We start from the raw sequence: 20,135 nt of genomic DNA, 5'->3' as shown, positions 1-20,135 counted from the left end.
TGGATGAGGAAGCTCTACTGAAGTTAACACAAGGAATATGTGCCTACTTGAGGGCACACTTTAGCCCCAAACTTGGAAAAACAAAACAAAAAAAATTACACCCCTGCGTGAGGCATAACTTCAGTATACTCCCAACAATCCAGAGCCAAAAAAGAAAGCAAATGAAGCACTATAAATGTCTAAGAAAATATTTTCAATAAAACACACCACCTCTCTTTCCCCAGAACGTCATTTTATAATATTTATATTTTGCCTGGAAGAGTATTTGAGACCAAATCCAAATGGCCTGTGTGTGAACTATAGGGCATAACATTTTAGCTGGTGGAGAAAGCTAAGCAGTCTCTTGCCTTTTTTTCTTTCTTTTTGAGTAACTGAGGCCCTACTTTTCAGAACGTTTTAGGTTACTGCTGGTTACCTGAAAAATTGATTTCACAAAGATTTTAAAGTTAATATTCCTGAGTTTTAATTTAGAGCCACTATTATTTCTTTGAATCATGTGTGTATCTATTATAAACAAACCTGCTCTTTTAAATAATAATTAACATAGCATTTCTTAGACTAAAGTACATATTGAATGAAATCCTGGCCTTACTGACATTAATGGGTTTTTTTGTTATTTACTTCAATGAGCCTAGATTTCACTCACTGCACATAAACAGGCTACAAATAATGCCGAACACATAACTTATGTTAGTTATTCCAAAGCCCAGGAAAGTTCAAATTAAACCCTTCTATTGTCACCAATTCCCAGAACACTTTTTGTTTTTCTTTTTTTACCTGTGACTTGCAATTTGTCACCACTGACTTCAACTTTCAGATAAATCCTTCCTCTCTTCTCTGTGTGATCCATTCCACACAGACTTGGGACGTTTATTACACACTGTTTATGAACATTCATATCGCAAGCTGTGGATCAGGAAAGAAAAGGTTCAGAAAATGATGGTATGTATGAAAGTCAATATATTTATGCTAAATACATATGGTAAACATGAACGGTAACATTATTCTATCACATCCGATTAACGGTTGGTTGTTTGTTTTTTTACTGACGAAAATGCAATGGCTCGCCTTATAAATATCATTAAAAAACACTGAAGTATTAACCACAAAAAAAGGCTCAGCTTCAGTCACCTAAAAGTGTGACCTTATTAACGGAATGTAAAAGAGACAAAATGAAGAGTCCATGGAACAAAGACTTGATCCAAAATACTAGAACATTTGCTATAAATTACTGTAACCAATACAGAAATTGACAGTTTGCTTACAGATGAAATACAAAACTGTAAATATTACTGTGCTAATTTCCATAATACCGGCATGGGGGGTGGGAGACAAAATGAGAGAAAAGGCTGATCATGCAGATGTGACAACAGAAGAGATGTCAAGATTTGGACATGACCTGGATATGTGATCTAGAGAGAAGGCAGTGGAAAATCATACCCATGTTACCTACCTAGGTGACAGGTTAATGGTGCAGATGCCACCAATGGCAAAGAAAAGGATGAGTGGAAGGTTTGGGATGGAAGATAAGGAATTAAAATATTAATCATGTTAAACTTAAATTATGATGAGAAATCTAGCAACAGATGTTAGAGACACAAACTGAGATGCAGGATTTAAGGTGAGAGAGTGCATGCCCCACCCCTGCCACCACAGTAAATATTCCAGGAACAGTGAGAGAGATGAAAAGAACTGAAAACAAGAAAGTCAAGGGAGAACAAGATTTCAAGGAGATGATGACAGATCATATCATCAGCACACAAGAGATCAAGGAATATGAGGATGGACTAGATAGGGTGTAATATGTGGCCATGAAGAGGTCATTATGAACATTGACTTGAAGTGGAGCAGGAGGTAGCGAGTTTGGAAGGGAAGTGGGATGACACTGGAGGAGAGCAAATCAAGGCAATGGTTGTAGGAAGTGCATTTGAGGAGTCAGGAGGTGGGACAATAGGGAGAATGGCCAGACCAAAGCATGGCTCTGTTGTGACAGTACAAATAATATTTAGGCATTTTAAGCCATCTTTTGTTTTTCTGCCACCCTTTTACATGCCAACAGATGATTCCTTTGCCTATCTTTTGGGGTACACATTCCATATGAATTATGGTTGTTGCAGGGGTGACTATGAAATATGGGACCTTAGCTAACAGCTGGGCTGAACCGATGTCTCCACAAAGGATTCATCCCTTCCACCCCAAGTAGAACAATCTTCAGAACTGTGATGGCAAATACACTTTAGCCACATCAAACTTGATAGATTGCTTTTTCAGTAACCAAGATGGTTTGCATTAGCATATTTTTACAGCATTTTTCCCACTGGAGGAGGTTTGGCTGATTTATATTGTTTTACTAAGAGAGCCTTCAGTAATGAAATATTCATTTGAAATATACAGTACTGTAATTAACTGTAATTGAAACAATATTTTTCCAGACAAAGGAAAGAGGACGCTTGATGCCTAATGGTTTCCCTTATTATCTAAAAGGCCATTTTAATAACATTAGAAAAACTTACTTACTGTCACATTTCATCCCTTGATGTAGAAGTCCATACAGCAATGACCCACAATGGTCACAGAATGTCGGGCTTCCATATGTGTGGATTTTAAACTTATGTTTGCTTCTGGGATCCTAAAGAGGAAGCAGAAATAGGTTCTTAAGTAATGTCTAATAAAACTGCAAGCCAAATTTCATATATTATTGTAAATGTTGAATACATTAGAGCGCCACAGTTTATGTAGCAGAAAAGCACACAATATGTATTGTAGAATACAGCAAATTCACAAGGTACATGCTATCTGAGTGAACCTAGGGTTGGTACAGCTATCAATCTGCAATTAAAATACACATTGACAGGAGCAGGATTGCATACTAAACAACAACAGGATTCAGCCTTCAGTGAACATGGCATATACTAGATATCTTTATTCACAAGTTGTGACGGATTACATGTAATAGCAGTCATTGCTTCTAAATAAAGATATATGATATTTGGAAAAAAACATGTTTTGGAAGTTTGTTCTGACACTCAGGTAAGCGCTTTTATCTGAACATGGAAAGAACTACTGTAAAATCAGGATATCAAAGATGATGTTCAAATATTGTAAATCTGTTTGATTATAAAGCAAAATTAGCTCATTTTAACTTGACATGCTAAATATTTTACTCAGACTGAAATTCCAACTAAGAAATGTATAGTGACGAGACATCTTAATGCCACTGGCCACGGAAAAGATTTCTAGTTTAGGATCAGTAAAATCATTTAAATCAAACAAATACAGTATGATAACTTCAAACAGGGTTTGCCAACTTTCTAACCATAGAAAACCAAATACCCTTGCACTGCCCCCTTCCCCAAGGCCCTGCCCCCACTCACTCCATCCCCCTTCCCTCCGCCACCTTTACTCACTTTCACCCGGCTGTGGCAGCGGGCTGCGGTGCAGGAGGGGGTGAGGGCTCTGGCTAGGGGTGTGGGCTCTGGGGTGGAGTCAGGGATGAGGGATTTGGGGTTCGGGGGGGCTGGGGCTGAGGGGTTCAGAGTGAGAGAGAGGGCTCTGTGCTGGGGCAGGCGGTTGGAGTGTGGAAGGGGGTGAGGGTTCTGGCTGGGGGTGCAGGCTATGGGGTGGGGCCAGGGATGAGGGGTTTGGGGTGTAGGAGGGGGCTCCAGGCTGAGCGGTAGGGCCAAGGGGTTCAGAGTGTGGGAGTGGACTCCAGGCTCAGTCAGGGGATTGGGGTGTGGGAGGGGTACGGGATCTCAGCTGGTGATGTGGGCTCCAGGGTGGGGCCAGAAATGAGGGGTTCAGGGTGCTCCAGGTTGGGGCAGAGGGTCAGAAGTGGATCAGATGAAAAATTACTATGATTTTGAATCTGAAATTAATTACATCACTCTTTCTTTCTTTCTTTCTGCTAATTCTCTGACTAACTCCATGGAGAAAGGGATTATGCAATTTTAGCTCCTTCTAGCATTATTACAACTTTATGAATACCTAATTGTCATACAAGGACTCCTTTAACACAGCAAATAGCTACATCTTAATCTAAATGCCACCCTCAACAGGTAGGTGTAGTTGATTAGGCCACTGCCAAATGGGGAGATCCCCAGCTGTAGAGAAGGAGGTACTCGATGACAGGCACCAGGTAGCTCATCCTTCCCCCACCCCGAACCCTCCGACATCTTCTACAAAAAGTTTCTGTGTACATTTTAAATTAATACCAATTGTCATATTATTTTACATTTAGAGTATTACTATACAATCAGCAAAAATAAAGTAACATGTCAACTTAAATCAAGCTTGCCAGTAAAGGTCATTTCCGCTTTTCAGATAATACTTGAGACAATTCATAAGAAAAATAAAACACATGAACTAAGATTTCAAGTTGACAGTATATTACATTGTCTGTTGTTTATTTCTCAGCTTGAAATATGTTATGAAAGGAAATGCTGTACAATATTTATTTCATGAACGCTGTCAGTCTAAATTGAACTACACTCAAAATTTTCCAGAGAACATCTGTTTGTTGTTTATTAAAGATATAGTCAATGGGATCTTGTAGTATGGGGTCATGGGAATGTGACTTTTCAGAAAGGTTATCTGAAGAATAGAATATGACAGCTCCTCTGGAGGAGAAGGAGTGCACAGTAATATCGAAACCATTTAAAACAAAGTTTCAATGCTAACTCTTCATTCTATTTTTAATTAGGAAGGAGCAGGGCTAAATGCTGCCTTAATTTATAATTATATATAAACATTATTTTCCTAACCACTGTTGCTGTTGCTAAGTAAATCTGTTGCTAAGACTAACACTGGAGAGGGACTTTTTTAAAAACTTGTGTTAAACATCTGCCATAAATGACATTTATGATCGACAGTTTATAAAACTGTAAGGGAAAAGCAAATACAGGAAACGATCATTGTGAATGCTTAATCAATAATCTGCTGTACCTGTAATATTACACTAAGACTGTAAAACAATTGTCAAATAGTTGTCATAGCATAGAAATACTTGTACAATATACTTTATCTGTGATGTATATTGCCTCCGGCTGGTACATGAGAATTGGAGTGATCACCTGTCAAGTATTTACAATTATCCTTATACTTATTGTCTGACATTGTTGATTCTGCTTCCAAGTCTCTTTAAATCAGGTCAATAAATTGTTTGTTGAATTTAGCTTTTAGTTTGCAAACTAGGTTTCAGCTAGCAAGAGATGTCAAGAGTAACAAGAAGGGTTTCTTCAGGTATGTTGGCAACAAGAAGAAAGCCAAGGAAAGTGTGGGCCCCTTACTGAATGAGGGAGGCAACCTAGTGACAGAGGATGTGGAAAAAGCTAATGTACTCAATGCTTTTTTTGCCTCTGTTTTCACTAACAAGGTCAGCTCCCAGACTGCTGCGCTGGGCATCACAGAATGGGGAAGAGATGGCCAGCCCTCTGTGGAGATAGAGGTGGTTAGGGACTATTTAGAAAAGCTGGACGTGCACAAGTCCATGGGGCCGGACGAGTTACATCCGAGAGTGCTGAAGGAATTGGCGGCTGTGATTGCAGAGCCCTTGGCCATTATCTTTGAAAACTCGTGGCGAACGGGGGAAGTCCCGGATGACTGGAAAAAGGCTAATGTAGTGCCAATCTTTAAAAAAGGGAAGAAGGAGGATCCTGGGAACTACAGGCCAGTCAGCCTCACCTCAGTCCCTGGAAAAATCATGGAGCAGGTCCTCAAAGAATCTATCCTGAAGCACTTACATGAGAGGAAAGTGATCAGGAACAGTCAGCATGGATTCACCAAGGGAAGGTCATGCCTGACTAATCTAATCGCCTTTTATGATGAGATTACTGGTTCTGTGGATGAAGGGAAAGCAGTGGATGTATTGTTTCTTGACTTTAGCAAAGCTTTTGACACTGTCTCCCACAGTATTCTTGTCAGCAAGTTAAGGAAGTATGGGCTAGATGAATGCACTATAAGGTGGGTAGAAAGCTGGCTAGATTGTCGGGCTCAACGGGTAGTGATAAATGGCTCCATGTCTAGTTGGCAGCCGGTGTCAAGTGGAGTGCCCCAGGGGTCGGTCCTGGGGCCGGTTTTGTTCAATATCTTCATAAACGATCTGGAGGATGGTGTGGATTGCACTCTCAGCAAATTTGCAGATGATACTAAACTGGGAGGAGTGGTAGATACGCTGGAGGGGAGGGACAGGATACAGAAGGACCTAGACAAATTGGAGGATTGGGCCAAAAAAAATCTGATGAGGTTCAATAAGGATAAGTGCAGGGTCCTGCACTTAGGATGGAAGAATCCAATGCACCGCTACAGACTAGGGACCGAATGGCTAGGCAGCAGTTCTGCGGAAAAGGACCTAGGGGTGACAGTGGACGAGAAGCTGGATATGAGTCAACAGTGTGCCCTTGTTGCCAAGAAGGCCAATGGCATTTTGGGATGTATAAGTAGGGGCATTGCCAGCAGATCGAGGGACGTGATCGTTCCCCTCTATTCGACACTGGTGAGGCCTCATCTGGAGTACTGTGTCCAGTTTTGGGCCCCACACTACAAGAAGGATGTGGATAAATTGGAGAGAGTCCAGCGAAGGGCAACAAAAATGATTAGGGGTCTAGAGCACATGACTTATGAGGAGAGGCTGAGGGAGCTGGGATTGTTTAGTCTGCAGAAGAGAAGAATGAGGGGGGATTTGATAGCTGCTTTCAACTACCTGAAAGGGGGTTCCAAAGAGGATGGCTCTAGACTGTTCTCAATGGTAGCAGATGACAGAACGAGGAGTAATGGTCTCAAGTTGCAATGGGGGAGGTTTAGATTGGATATTAGGAAAAACTTTCTCACTAAGAGGGTGGTGAAACACTGGAATGCGTTACCTAGGGAGGTGGTAGAATCTCCTTCCTTAGAGGTTTTTAAGGTCAGGCTTGACAAAGCCCTGGCTGGGATGATTTAACTGGGAATTGGTCCTGCTTCGAGCAGGGGGTTGGACTAGATGACCTTCTGGGGTCCCTTCCAACCCTGATATTCTATGATTCTATGAAGTCATGTGTTGTTTGACTTTACACAGTTTCATTTTATCTAAAAAGAAAAGGAGTACTTGTGGCACCTTAGAGACTAACCAATTTATTTGAGCATAAGCTTTCGTGAGCTACAACTCACTTCATCGGATGCATGCAGTGGAAGTGAGCTGTAGCTCATGAAAGCTTATGCTCAAATAAATTTGTTAGTCTCTAAGGTGCCACAAGTCCTCCTGTTCTTTTGGCGGATACAGACTAACACGGCTGATACTCTGAAACCTGTCATTTTATATAGTTAACACCATTATTTTACCCAATTTCATTGTATTTTTATAGTGGTATAATATGCTTTAAACACTCCTGATTTATGTATAAAATAATTAACATAAATGACAAAATACAAATAATAAAAATACAGTGTTGGGCTCATTATATACATGTTATAATTGTGCAATACCTTTTTACTTTTTTGTTTTTGTTTTATTTGTTAAATTACTATTCAAACATTTGGGCAAAGCAGGATTATGCCATAGAAACAGATCATGTGGCTGCCTTGGTTATCATCAGTTGATTCAATACCGTGTGTCATAACAAGAAAGCTTATTTAACCATACAGAGCACCTTTTTTACCCATTTTGATTATGCATACCTGAGTTTAATAGTGGGACACCAGAGAGTGCTCCATTACCAGACAGCTCCATTAAACTGGACAGCCCTGATCCTACAACTCTGATACTTGCGCTTAACATGACTATCGTGAGTACTTCCATTCAAAGTAATCACTAAGTATGTGCAGAACCATTTACAGGATCAGCGCCTAACTGTACAGCCTAATAGTCTCTCATATTACAAAAGCCTAGACCACTCTTGTCATAAAGCAGCATAACAATGAGCCGTCCATGGGACTACCACTTGCTTAATCTCACCTAATATCAATGAGTAAAACGTTTTATGAAACTTCCGAAAGATCAAATCTTTAAGCCAATAGCATGCAAACTTGGGGGCAAGTTCTGTCCTCAGCTATCTCCAGAAAACAACTATTGACTTAAACAGAATTATGTATATGCACGAGGGTAGAATTTGGCGCTCACCTCTTGCCAGTAAAATGCTACAGAAATAAATTAATTGGGATAGAATATTATATGACTTACACTGGCTTTCACAAATACTTACAAGGCACTCCGTTATCTACACATATATATATTTAAATATAAACATTGTGCAACTTTTTACCTTCCATTTAATAGTAGTTTCCTGCCCAACTTAAGAAACCGCCTGTACTGCTATGTTTAAAACAACACACACAGCATGACTTCGATCTTCTGAGCAGCAGTACATTTGCTCTGACCATTTTATTCTACACATTCACACTCGCAAGAAAAGACTCCTTCTTGGCTGAATGTGAATGCAGAGATAGAAATATCAAAAATCCTGCTGAAATGGAAATTCTCCCTTCATATGAAATCCATTTAAAACATTTTCCAGTTGCTTCATTGACAGCAAACACAAAAACCTCAGGAACTTTTAAGGCTAGAAAATGACAGGAGGCATTTTCCCCCAGTCTAACTCTCTCTTTTTTGAATCCTGTGTTTTTTTGGCTGGGCAACAAGTCCTGAAAGATTCATGTTGCCACGGTGAAACATCTTTTCCATTCTGGGCTGGCATTTGGCGATCTAGCTCACTAGATCTGCAGGGAATGTTGCTGTATGTGTGTGTCTAATCTTAAACTACACTACAGGACTTCCAACTGTCTGTGCAGCAGTGGCAGCATGAAATATGGAACGGTACAAGCACACCTATAAAGCCATGATTTCAAGGCAAATACATTACCCAGACCATTGCCTAAGACAAGGTCTGATTATATTCACTGAACAAGGAAAAGGGGTATGCACATGTGTGTTAAAAAAAAGGACCCAAGATAAAATCATTCAGAAGACAGAGCCTTCTATGATCATCTCTTCCACATATTCTAAAACAGTATCTGAGAATTCACGTGAGAGCACTTCAGTCATTACTTTGTTTCCTAATTGCATGGGTATAGCAAATAAAATGTGAAATTCCATAAAACAACCTTTGAAAAATAGGTTCCACAACACGACAAGGATGTAGCGAATTTGAAGTAAACATGAAAATGCATAAAAAGGGTACAATCTATGTAGCTTAATGCATCGTATTAGATAGAACACTACATATTTACCAATACACACACTAGGTAGTTCACTGATGTAATGACTTTTGTAGTATTACAACAGTAACATTTTTCTATGAATGAATTGTACTTGAACTATTTCCCTAAGGCACTGAACAGAAACATCCTTTCCGTTAACTATCCACCTGTTGTCTTCAACAATGTGAATGCTGCACTTCCCATGAACATTTGGGCTCCCACATATCACTCTTATAGTATCCAGGAAGTAAAGAGATCACAGGATCTTGTTCTAATCTCACATCCTGTTATATTTTAAGGAGGAGTCCAGTGTCTGGTGGTATATGGCACTGTGTTTATTGTTTAATGGCAGCAGTAGGAGGAGGAAAGCTGCTATATCTATCTTTGCACGTGAGGCTCCAGACTGTGCCTGTAATCGAGCTACTAAAAAGGTGCTCTAGTGGCAGAAGAAAATGAAAAACCACAAAGGCATATCCTCAAGCACTAGAAGAGTCTATTAAGAATTCCCTCACACAAAATCCACCAAATCCTAGGAATTCCTATTAATGCTAAAGACACAGGAGCTGCCAGAGTGTGTACCATGTGAAGTGCATATTATTTATTAAAAGCTGCTCTTTTAACTTACTTAGGGCATGATCCTGCAAGTTCCTGCAGGTCTGGATTCATACTAATGGGTGCCAGATTTGTATAATTTTTGGTGGTGCCTAGAATGGGTCCAAGCAGAGCCATCCCATCCATAAGACGGATCAGGGCAATCACCCTGGGCCCTGCGCTCTGGGGGGCCCCATGCTTCAGGGGGATGCAGGGTCCAGGCAGAGCCATCCCGGCCGTAGAACGGAATGAGGCAACTGCCCCAGGCGCCACGCTTTGGGGGGCCCCGCGCTTCAGGGAGACGCGGGGTCCAGGGTGGCTTGGCGCGTTAGTGGGGGGCCTAGCACCGAGCAACCTGGCCCCAGCCCACCCCTGCTGTGAAAAACAAGCTAAGCGTAAGTAAAAAAAAATAAGGAATGTTTGTCCAGATTTACAATATTTTAAGGATTATGAATCCCGTGACATTTAGAAAGCGCAAAGAATACATTTATATTTACTTGGAAACATGCAATTGCTGTAAATTGCTGTGCAATTTTCTTACCCTGTTCACTTTTAGCCAAAGTTAACCTTTAATAATTCCTCACCAGAAGCACCTCTGGCTATATCATCTTAGTAGCAAATATGACCAAGCCAAGGCAGAACATGACAAACCAACTGTCAAGCAATGGCTTCTATTGGCAAGATTACTGAATTTTGCACTAAACCTGGCAGAGATTAATCATAAATACTCTAAAGGGAAAATTCACTCTTCTTTTCACAGAGTCAGTAAAAAGGCAATGGGAAAACTGTAAACGTCCTGCCATCATTAAGCAGTGCTGAGTTATGATACATAAGTTGAGATGTGTAATGTTATTGTAGGCTGAAAAGTAGTAAAACCTCTGCTTCCTGCTCATACCTGTCTTCTAATATCAAAGCACGTTTTCACTATAAAGAATTAGTGCAACTGGACTTAATCTAGATAAATAGGAAAGGAAAGCTCTTGCAATTTGTGATGTAGGTATTTCATTATTTTGCCTGCTCAGAAACAACTACTCCTTACACAGTTTTGTGCATTTTATGCTTGTATTGGCTAGACAGGCATAGAACCAACCAATATTAGGTGAGCTGTCACATCGACTACGCCTAGGCTGAGATTTTCCAAGCCTCACAGGCCATACCGAGATACACAATTCCCATTCACATTGAATGGAAGTCATGTATCTAAACTGACTAGGCAGCTTTGAAAATCTCAGCCCTATTTGCTAATCTCAAGCACACCTCTGTTACTCTAATCTTGGGTCACATTTAAGTGGAGACTGCCAAAGACAATAAAACAGGTGGATTTCTGACATGAAAAGATTTGTCCAAAAAGAACTACACCAAGAGTCCTCAAACTTATTCACTAATCTAAGTCTGAGGCAAAACCTCCAAAGGTGTACAACTAGAGAAGTAATTCACTCCGCCAAACAGGCTGATTAGGACAGATTTTCTTTTTGTCACTACTCCACTTCATTCCTGTGCCTTTAAATATTCTAGACAGGAGAAGATACTCAATTACACTTACACTCCTCTAGAGGGAGGAACAACAACATATAGGCACAATCTAACCACCCTTTTTAAAAAAAAAAAAAAAAAAACAACAAAAAACCCACTATGCATTTTCATTAAACTAAAGATAAATTCTTCTCCCTGCAGCCGCACAAGCAGAATTTATTACTCTCTGGTACCTAATATAGTTCAACAATGGCCGTTACGACTGTTGCCATTAAACTTTGAACAGAAAGTGTAAAACTGACAATCTACAGCACTATTTCTATGATGTAGGTAAACCCTAAATAACCAGACAAATTAATGTTTATGTACTTTTTCTGGCTAGCAACACTTGCAGTTGCCCTGATGCAAACGTTGTGGAACAACTAATTAGCTTATGTTGGTGGAAATGTTTTGTAGGTGATGCCATGGAAAAGCTAAATACATAAATTATAAAATATACTTTATACTTCTAACAGTAAAGACATGGGATGATGTGGACAGCAATCCTGATTTGATTTTTTTTATTTAAAGATGCATGTTTGTTTTTAAAGAAGAGATCTGTTATTTCTCCAGTGCCAGCAGGAACTGGAAGTCTGTCTTGAAGTTCTAGATCTTAGCTTAGTTTATAACATCATAACAAATGCGAATGAACATACACCACCTTGGGCATTTAGCCATCAGAAAGGTCTGCTATGATGCCTATCCTGATAAATGCCTCCTTAAAGTCAAGTAATCATTTCGAATCGGAAATTTAACTATTGGTAATGTTAGATGAGTGTGAAAAATAAAGGGCCGGGGGGGGGGGGGGGGAGGGAAGAAAAATGCTACCATAGATTATGAGAATAAGAAAGGTTCAGATTGTTTCAAATTCCGTATTTGAACAGCATATTGTTTAATAGTTAGAGTCGAAGTCACAGGGTGGGACTCCTAGAATACATTTGTGGCCCTGCCATTAACTTGCTGTTTAACCTTGGTTAAGTCACATATTCTCTCTGTACCTCAGTTTCACAAGTACAAAATTAGAACAACACCATGCAGTGTTGTTGCAAAGTCAAATTAATTGACATTTGTATGAAGTGCAAAAATGCTATATCATCATACAGCAAAGAAACCAATTATTTACACAAGCACATGGTATGGGTTACAGTAGCTCGCACAACTCAAGACTTAGGACAGAGTCAGGATATCTGGATTCTTTTTCCAGCTCTACTTCTGACATGCTGCATGGCCTTCAGCAAGTCTTAACTTCTCTGTGCTTCAGCTTCCCCATCTTTAAAACACAGGTAATGATATTTACTAGTTTTAGTGAAGCCATATCTAAGTGCTATGTATTATTTCTTCTTCTTCTATTCCTGTACACCAGATCAACAATGACAATGGGGCTGAAGGAAATCTTTCCACCACTTTCTGTCTTGTACCAGCTTCATTCATCTTTAAAACTTTTTGTTCTATGTCATTCTTCACCATGACAGTTTCAGAGTAGCAGCCGTGTTAGTCTGTATTTGCAAAAAGAAAAGGAGTACTTGTGGCACCTTAGAGACTAACCAATTTATTTGAGCATAAGCTTTCGAAGTGAGCTGTAGCTCACGAAAGCTTATGCTCAAATAAATTGGTTATTCTTCACCATGTCCATCCAATGCATCCTTGGTTTTCCTCTATTTCTAGTTCCTTGCACTCCTGTATCTTGCCTTCTCGTGTATCCTTTCTGGGTCCATTCTTGACACGTGTCCCAACCATCGCAGTTGTCTTTCTTTAATTTTCTGTAACAGCATTATTTCTTGCCCTACTCATTTTCTTATCACTTCATTTTTTATTTTCTGCACTCTTGAAACACTCGGTATTCCGCTCAGTCAGTTTATTTCCACAGGCATTATCTTTTGTTCACCAGCTTTCCTCAGACGCCAGCATTCTGACCACACAGCAGTATTGACACAACTCTTGTCTCAAACATTATCTAAATGTCTTCAGCCTTCCAGATCTTGCAGTGTTTTCTGAATGCTGCAGCGGTGAGTCCGATTCCTCTTTTTATATCATCTTCACAATTCCCATTTTTCCGTACTAGTCCCCCAAGGTATACACAAATGTTTCTATTTCTTCCGATTCTCAACTTTGATCTTCCACTTGTCTTCCAATTGCCAAAATGATCTTTTCCATGCTGATCTTCAGTCTGAATTTTCCCCATTCCCTGCCCTCCTTGGTCAATGATATGAGAGCAATATCATCTGCAAATCTAAGGTTATTCAGGTCTTCCCACATAACATGATTCCTCCCACTCCCTATGTATTAGTTATTATTAATGCATAATGTACCAAATAAGCTGAAAAAATTATTGCTTTTGATGCAAGTAGATACGTGGTATGATCCCATTCCACAGCCTACAAATATAACGGCCAACACCTACTGTTTACCTACGTGCACCCAGAAGTAGCCTAAAGTGTAAGACATAGGAAGGAGTCAAGAGCAGAGATTTTTGGGGAATAAACCCTTGAAAATTTATAACTAATTTACATCAAGAAAATATTACAAGGATATTGCTCTCCGAGCAGTCTATGCACCTTGGTGTCATGAAAACCAATCTGTTGGTAGCTGCAGGTGCGAAAAAGAATCTTGTGCAGCCAGTGTGTGTGTGTGAAATTGACAGAATCAACAAGGGACATGGAAGGGCTCTCTGCATAAACCCTGCCCAGCCAGCTTTGCCTATCCCAAGCCCGCCTCTGTTTGAGCTCAGAGCTTCCCAGCTTGTCTGACATCCACAGGCAATGGTTCTGGGACAACAAGCTTTTCAACCACCCGACTCTACTTTCTGCCACTTTGGTTTGCACTCGATTCAGCGTGAATGACATATTTCAACTTCTGACATGTATTACATACATATTTAAGAGGAACCAGTTCTCTCTATAATGACTCTATGAAGGGTAATATATTAACTCGGTTAACAGGAGAACTCAGCAACAGTAAAAACAGTGACTGCACAGTTATTTTTGTTTCAAAGGAGTTACTGTATAGGACTGTCCATTAGAAAATGAATAAAATATGACACGATTTAGAAACAACCCTATGGAAATGCCAATGAAAATACTGGTGACCATGTGGAAACACATTTCTACCGCTAGTTTATTTTTGTAATAATGTGTGTCATCAGTGTATGGAGGCGCCGCAAAGGCTAGTTGACATGAGTCACACACAGAAAACCTCTTATTCACTAGTACTATCAAATAGGAAACTCTAACAGTTCCATTACACTGAAATATCAGCTGTGATTAGGCTACATTCCAGTATCTGTGTCTAGCTCTCTCCTCAAAGACAATACCCACTTCCTCTCTGAAAGGGACGGTCTTAATGGTCATCAACTGCTAGACGGAAGGCTCAAGGAATCAGGGCTGAAAGGAAAGAATAATTATCAGACCACTTTCTGCCACATCATGTACAGTATACATAATATGCAAGTATACCCTACAATGATGAAAGGTAACAGAAATTGTACATCCAATTCCCCTTGCAAGGTAGCAAGAGTTGTATAACTTCAAGAGAAAAACTGAACTTTATTTACTAGAAGACAGAGAAAAGATCCTGTGAAGAGGCTATCTGGGGATTTTCCAGGAGACTATGTCTGAAGAAAAAAATAACCACCCTTGGATACTAAATCAGAATATACAGCTTTTATGTGCTGTAATATATCAAATATTTCTTACAATAAATAACAGCTCACAGAAGCTATTCTTTAAGTTCATATACTTCAGGTTGGGTTTTAGATTTATTTACAGAAGACTTATTGCACCCACTCACATTTTACCCATCCTATAGATAAATAATGAACTATACTCACCAGTTCTTTGGATGAGTTTTCTAGGAACAAGGGCTGAACTCTCTCATGCATAGTAGTTAAACTTACAGAGTTCATGTGCCTCAAAAAGCCTTTGTTTCAAATTCTCTAGAACTTATTTTCTTCAACAACAAGGTATGACAAATAAATTCTAGCAATTGCAGCTCTTAAGGTGGGCCCTACCTTAATTGATGATTCATTAGGCACAGCATGTGAAAAAAGCAAACTCAAGGCTAAGCAAGCAGAAATAATCTCCAAAAAGCTCAACCAGATTCTGAACTACTGTTCAGAAACAGAGAGAACTGCCATGTAATTCAGCAAAAGTAAAATGGCAAATATGAGCTACAGTAAGCGTATAATTATGTTTTAAAGTTACTAGCCCAGAAACAGGAAAGTTTGGCTCAAATACAGTACACTAGTAAAGTAAAGTGAATAAGGCAGACTGTCAAAGATCCTAACTATTCTTTAGAATGGGGTTCCCAAACTGTGGTACATGTACAAGACATCTTGCGGGGGGGGGGGGGTCTACATGGAAGAAATTGTGTAATGGTGGATTTTATTTATTATTTTATTTATTGCATTTTCAAAATAGGCAACTCAGATGATCTTTTAAAATTCTGTGGGTATGTGTTATATAAAATATTGTAGTTAATTTACCTCAAGATTTAGCAACGAGAACACAGATACACAGGGACGCTGACGTACAGAGCCCTCACCTCCAATTACCATACAGCGCTGGTTCAGTTGCCCAGCAACTGTCCAGTCTAACTGAGCTCAAAACCAAGTCAGGGTTGGGTTTTTTCAGTTGTATACGCCACACTATAACTATATCTGCACGTAACAGTGAAATATGGACAGATAGCTAAAGACAGGTAGTGTTAAGAAGAACACACAAAGTATCGGTGATGAGACAGACAAGCGTATGCAGGCAGCTGGTAAATCTGGAAGGGGTACGTGGGCAGCTGGTAGTTCTGGAAGGAGGTAAGCACTAAGAAAAGTTTGGGAACCTCTGCTTTAGATTATATACCTTTATTATCAAAGTACTTTGATTAGTATCATAAATGGGTTAAAACATGCTACACTTGAAATAATATATACATGACAGTTTACTATAGGTTATATTTCCATCAAACAAAAAATTAGATCTAGAGCAGGAGCTGCTTATTTCTGTTACCATCTCCAATAGAGGACTACGACCCTACAGAGCAAGCATTCACCTTGAACAGGTCTTTTTCATCTATAACTTCTAAGATCCAACTTGTTAATACCGAATTTAAAAGAGCTGTCCAGAGCCAACCAGAATCCTTGTTCTGGTCTACAGCATCTCAATGCACCTGAATGATGATGATTTTTAATCAAGCACATTGCTTAGTCGGCTATATGAATAGGACTATTTTTCAACAAGTTATTGACATCCTGCAAAATATCACCGTTCATGCTGATGGAATACTGTTTTAAGTCTTCTACTTTGTCTGCCTCTTCCACACTTTCTTCAGAGTCCTTTGGAATTAATTCATCAGTATTTCGCAAGTTCCTTATAAGGACAACATAATAGAACGCATCGTTCTTGGTCAACACAGTACTGCCCTACATTCATATTTCTTGTCGTAAAGTCACACTTCAAAATGGAAAGGAGAAAACTAACACTAGTTTTAGGGCACATAATTTCCCCACACCAACCCAACAAAGCATTGAAACACTTACATCCACCCCTCCGCAGGAAAGGACTTGAGCATGTGCTTACTCGCTTTGCTGAAATGAGCCTTCTTCCATTTAAGTCCAATTAGTAACAGTGGAAACTCTATCCAAGGACAGATGATAGAATACAGCCCAAAGATTAGCTTACCTGGCAGTATATGTAATGGGACAGTAAAGGAAATCTTAGTTAACAAAAATAATACAAGAAAAAAGTACTGCAGAAAACAGCTTATTTTAACTGAGACTAGAATAGCTCCTACTGGTTAGAAAGGAGATTCAAACCCCTTTTAAAGTTAAACAGACACTCTCCTTCATCTATTTGGCAATGCTGGGTTTCTGGCATTTCTTGAAAAGAAAGAAGAATTCTTAATGCTCTTTACAAGGCAAACTACATCTAATAAAGTATATGTTGAAAGTATATCAACATAGTAAGAGATGGATAAATGTACATGACTTACTATAACATATCAAGAAATCGCTGATCCTATTCACAATTAGATATACAAATAATTATGCATATTTGATGTGAGTTTTTGATAACTCATTTCAGTAAAGAGCAAGAATAACTGACAGTTTCTGAAATAGAACACAAATTTCAAATGCATTTTCTAAAAGACTGGCAGGTCTGTTTTCATCAAATCAACACACAACATACTACAACCGCTCATCATTTCCTACTGTGATAGAAAGAAACACTGAATTCTGTACAGTTCATACTGCACAGGATTTTTTTCTTTCCAAAATCCTCCATTAAACACTAGATCAACACTAGATCAACATGGAGCTTTGTTGTGACGGTGTGCAGTTTGTGTTGGATAAACTGTACTTATAACACATTTACCTCACTATTGATTAATGATCTAGTTAATCAAAAATACTGAAGAGAAATCTACTGCATTTTTTCTCAGTAGGGAAAAAATCCTAGATACTTCCTGTACTTTACTCAGTCAAGAATTTTATTAACTTCAGTCGGAGTTTTGCCCTAGTAAGACCTTCAGATTCTGGCACACTGAGACTCAGTCACACTATATCTCACAAAACAGTGGGTACAACTAATTAACTAAACCCGCATTCAGATGTAGTATCAGTTTCTGAATGTGTGTCTGCTTTTTACCCTTCGTTTTCCTGCTGGGATGGTCAAATATTGTACAAAGTCATCCACTGTGATGGCAGCTTAGACCTGGGTCTGTAGTTTGTGCCAGGGAGCCACGTTCTGCTATTGGAAATAATAAACAACTTCCATGGTTTAATATATGGTTTCTATTATCACAATCCAGGATGTGAGGACGAGAAATAGTATAACATGCTTTGTTAATTGGTAACCAGCAATATCCAGTTTCTGATACAATGGGCTTGCACAGGCAAAATCACTAAAAAAAAAACATACCCAAGGAGAGAATCCTGTCTCAGACAGCAACACAGACGATTTGAGATATGCAGAGATTACTGGGCCATGTTCTAGTCTGTGATATGCAGGACATCAGACTAAAATATAATGTCCTCTTCTGGCCTCGACAACTATAAAAATGCTTTTAAAAGATTTTTTTTCATTTCTTTCTGGGGAGTCAGCCTATCAAGGACAGTATAGCATGAGCTGTAAGTGTACTAGGAGACACAGCACCTTCACTGCTTTAAAAGCTAATTATGTTTATGGTCCCTGCTTCAGTGTGAAGTTTCTGGGGATGGGTGGTGAAGGGAAAAGCAGGGGAAAAGGGCATGATATAACTAGGGTTCAATAAAACTAGACGAGGATGGGAATTAATATAGCAAAAGCCTAAAAGAATGTGTTGGAGAGGACTAGTACAAGTGAGTGACTTCATATAGTTTTTTTGGGGGGGTTGGGGTGGGGGTGACAACATATAAAATACCTTCACATCCCTAATAAATGGTTTATACATAAATTTTTTTGAACATAAGAATGGCCATACTGGGTCAGACCAAAGGTCCATCCAGCCCAGTATCCTGTCTACCGACAGTGGCCGATGGCAGGTGCCCCAGAGGGAGTGAACCTAACAGGTAATGATCAAGTGATCTCTCTCCTGCCATCCATCTCCACCCTCTGACAAACAGAGGCTAGGGACACCATTCCTTATCCATCCTGGCTAATAGCCATTAATGGACTTAACCTCCATGAATTTATCCAGTTCTCTTTTAAACCCTGTTATAGTTTGAGCACATAAGTTTCCAATTTAACTTTTTCCAAGGAAAATTAGATGCACAAACAAGATGCCCTATTCTGAAAATTATTCAGTGCAGCACCAGCACTGAAATTTAATCAGGAAGCAAACCTTGATTTGGCTGTAAGGTTTCAATAGTACACACTGTACAAAAGAAACAAAGTGTCCAAGTTCTTCAGAATCAGGAAGTTCTGGCACAGGAAACCAGCATTCTGAAAGTTAGGGAAGGTCATCGGCAACTACACAACAGATCTAGGGACAGCTCCAATGCTATCAACCAATCTATATGAAGTCTGAGGACTCTGCCAAGGAGCTAGATGCTGCTCCTGGAAAAAATAACTTCCATAGATGGACATACGTCTCCTATGATTCCATTCAATGGTGGACAACGAATGGTATAACAAGCTTTCTTATTTGGTAACCAACAACCACCAACCTTTTTCTGATTAAATCAAACTTACACTATTTAAAAAAATATATATAATATGTTTAGAAAAAAGCACAGAAATGTTTTCTGGAAAAAACAGTACCAGGAGAAAAATCTACAAAAAACAAATGTAAATGTTTTGTTACAATAAACTACTGGTATTACTCTAATGTGTGTACCTAATTTTCTCTTATTAGGATACATGAATTAGGTAGGGTATCGTAAAACAGGCTGTCAGTGAGCTATAAGACGATCCTTAGACTTGTCTGAAATATGCTAACACAGGAGTATTGAGTATAGGATTGATTACACCTCTAGCAAGAAGTAAGAGTTTCATTATTCAAAATTACTTTAAGGAACTAATGCATTAATTCAGGTGCCACTGATACTGGTGGGATGGGGATTTATTCAGGTACCACAACTCCCTTAGGGAACATCTACACTGTCCCCTTTTTTCAATTGTTTATAGCATACATAAACACAAAGCCCCCAGCACAGGTATAAATAACACTGTAGACCAGGGGTAGGCAACCTGTGGCACGCGTGCCAAAGGTGGCACGTGAGCTGATTTTCAGTGGCACTCACACTGCCTGGGTCCTGGCCACCGGTCTCGGGGCTCCGCTGCTGGCCTGGGGTACTGGCTGCCAGCCAGGGTTCCGTCCGCCAGCCCTGCTCAGCCCCAGGTCCCGGCCGCCGGCCCAGGGCTCTGCAGCCGCCCCCAGCTGTGGCCCACTGGCCCCAG

The 20,135-nt window shown here is 39.7% G+C and overlaps 1 protein-coding gene across 2 annotated transcripts in view; it reads right to left on the bottom strand.

Moving 5' to 3' along the window:
- The window catches only part of PRKCA (protein kinase C alpha), a 315,357-nt gene that overhangs the window by 100,510 nt on the left and 194,712 nt on the right, over window positions 1-20,135 (bottom strand). For both annotated transcript variants that reach the window (XM_074971004.1, XM_074971005.1), the window contains exons 4-5: window positions 2,518-2,629; window positions 778-906 (exon numbers count right to left, since the gene is read on the bottom strand). In XM_074971004.1, the coding sequence (XP_074827105.1) occupies window positions 778-906; window positions 2,518-2,629 (241 nt within the window). The remainder of the gene's footprint in view (window positions 1-777; window positions 907-2,517; window positions 2,630-20,135) is intronic.

The sequence above is a fragment of the Natator depressus genome, chromosome 14 (genome assembly GCF_965152275.1).
Source record: "Natator depressus isolate rNatDep1 chromosome 14, rNatDep2.hap1, whole genome shotgun sequence".
Taxonomy (NCBI): domain Eukaryota; kingdom Metazoa; phylum Chordata; order Testudines; family Cheloniidae; genus Natator; species Natator depressus.
The sequence above is the reverse complement of the archived record's forward strand: the minus strand, read 5'-3'. Positions and strand labels throughout refer to the sequence as shown.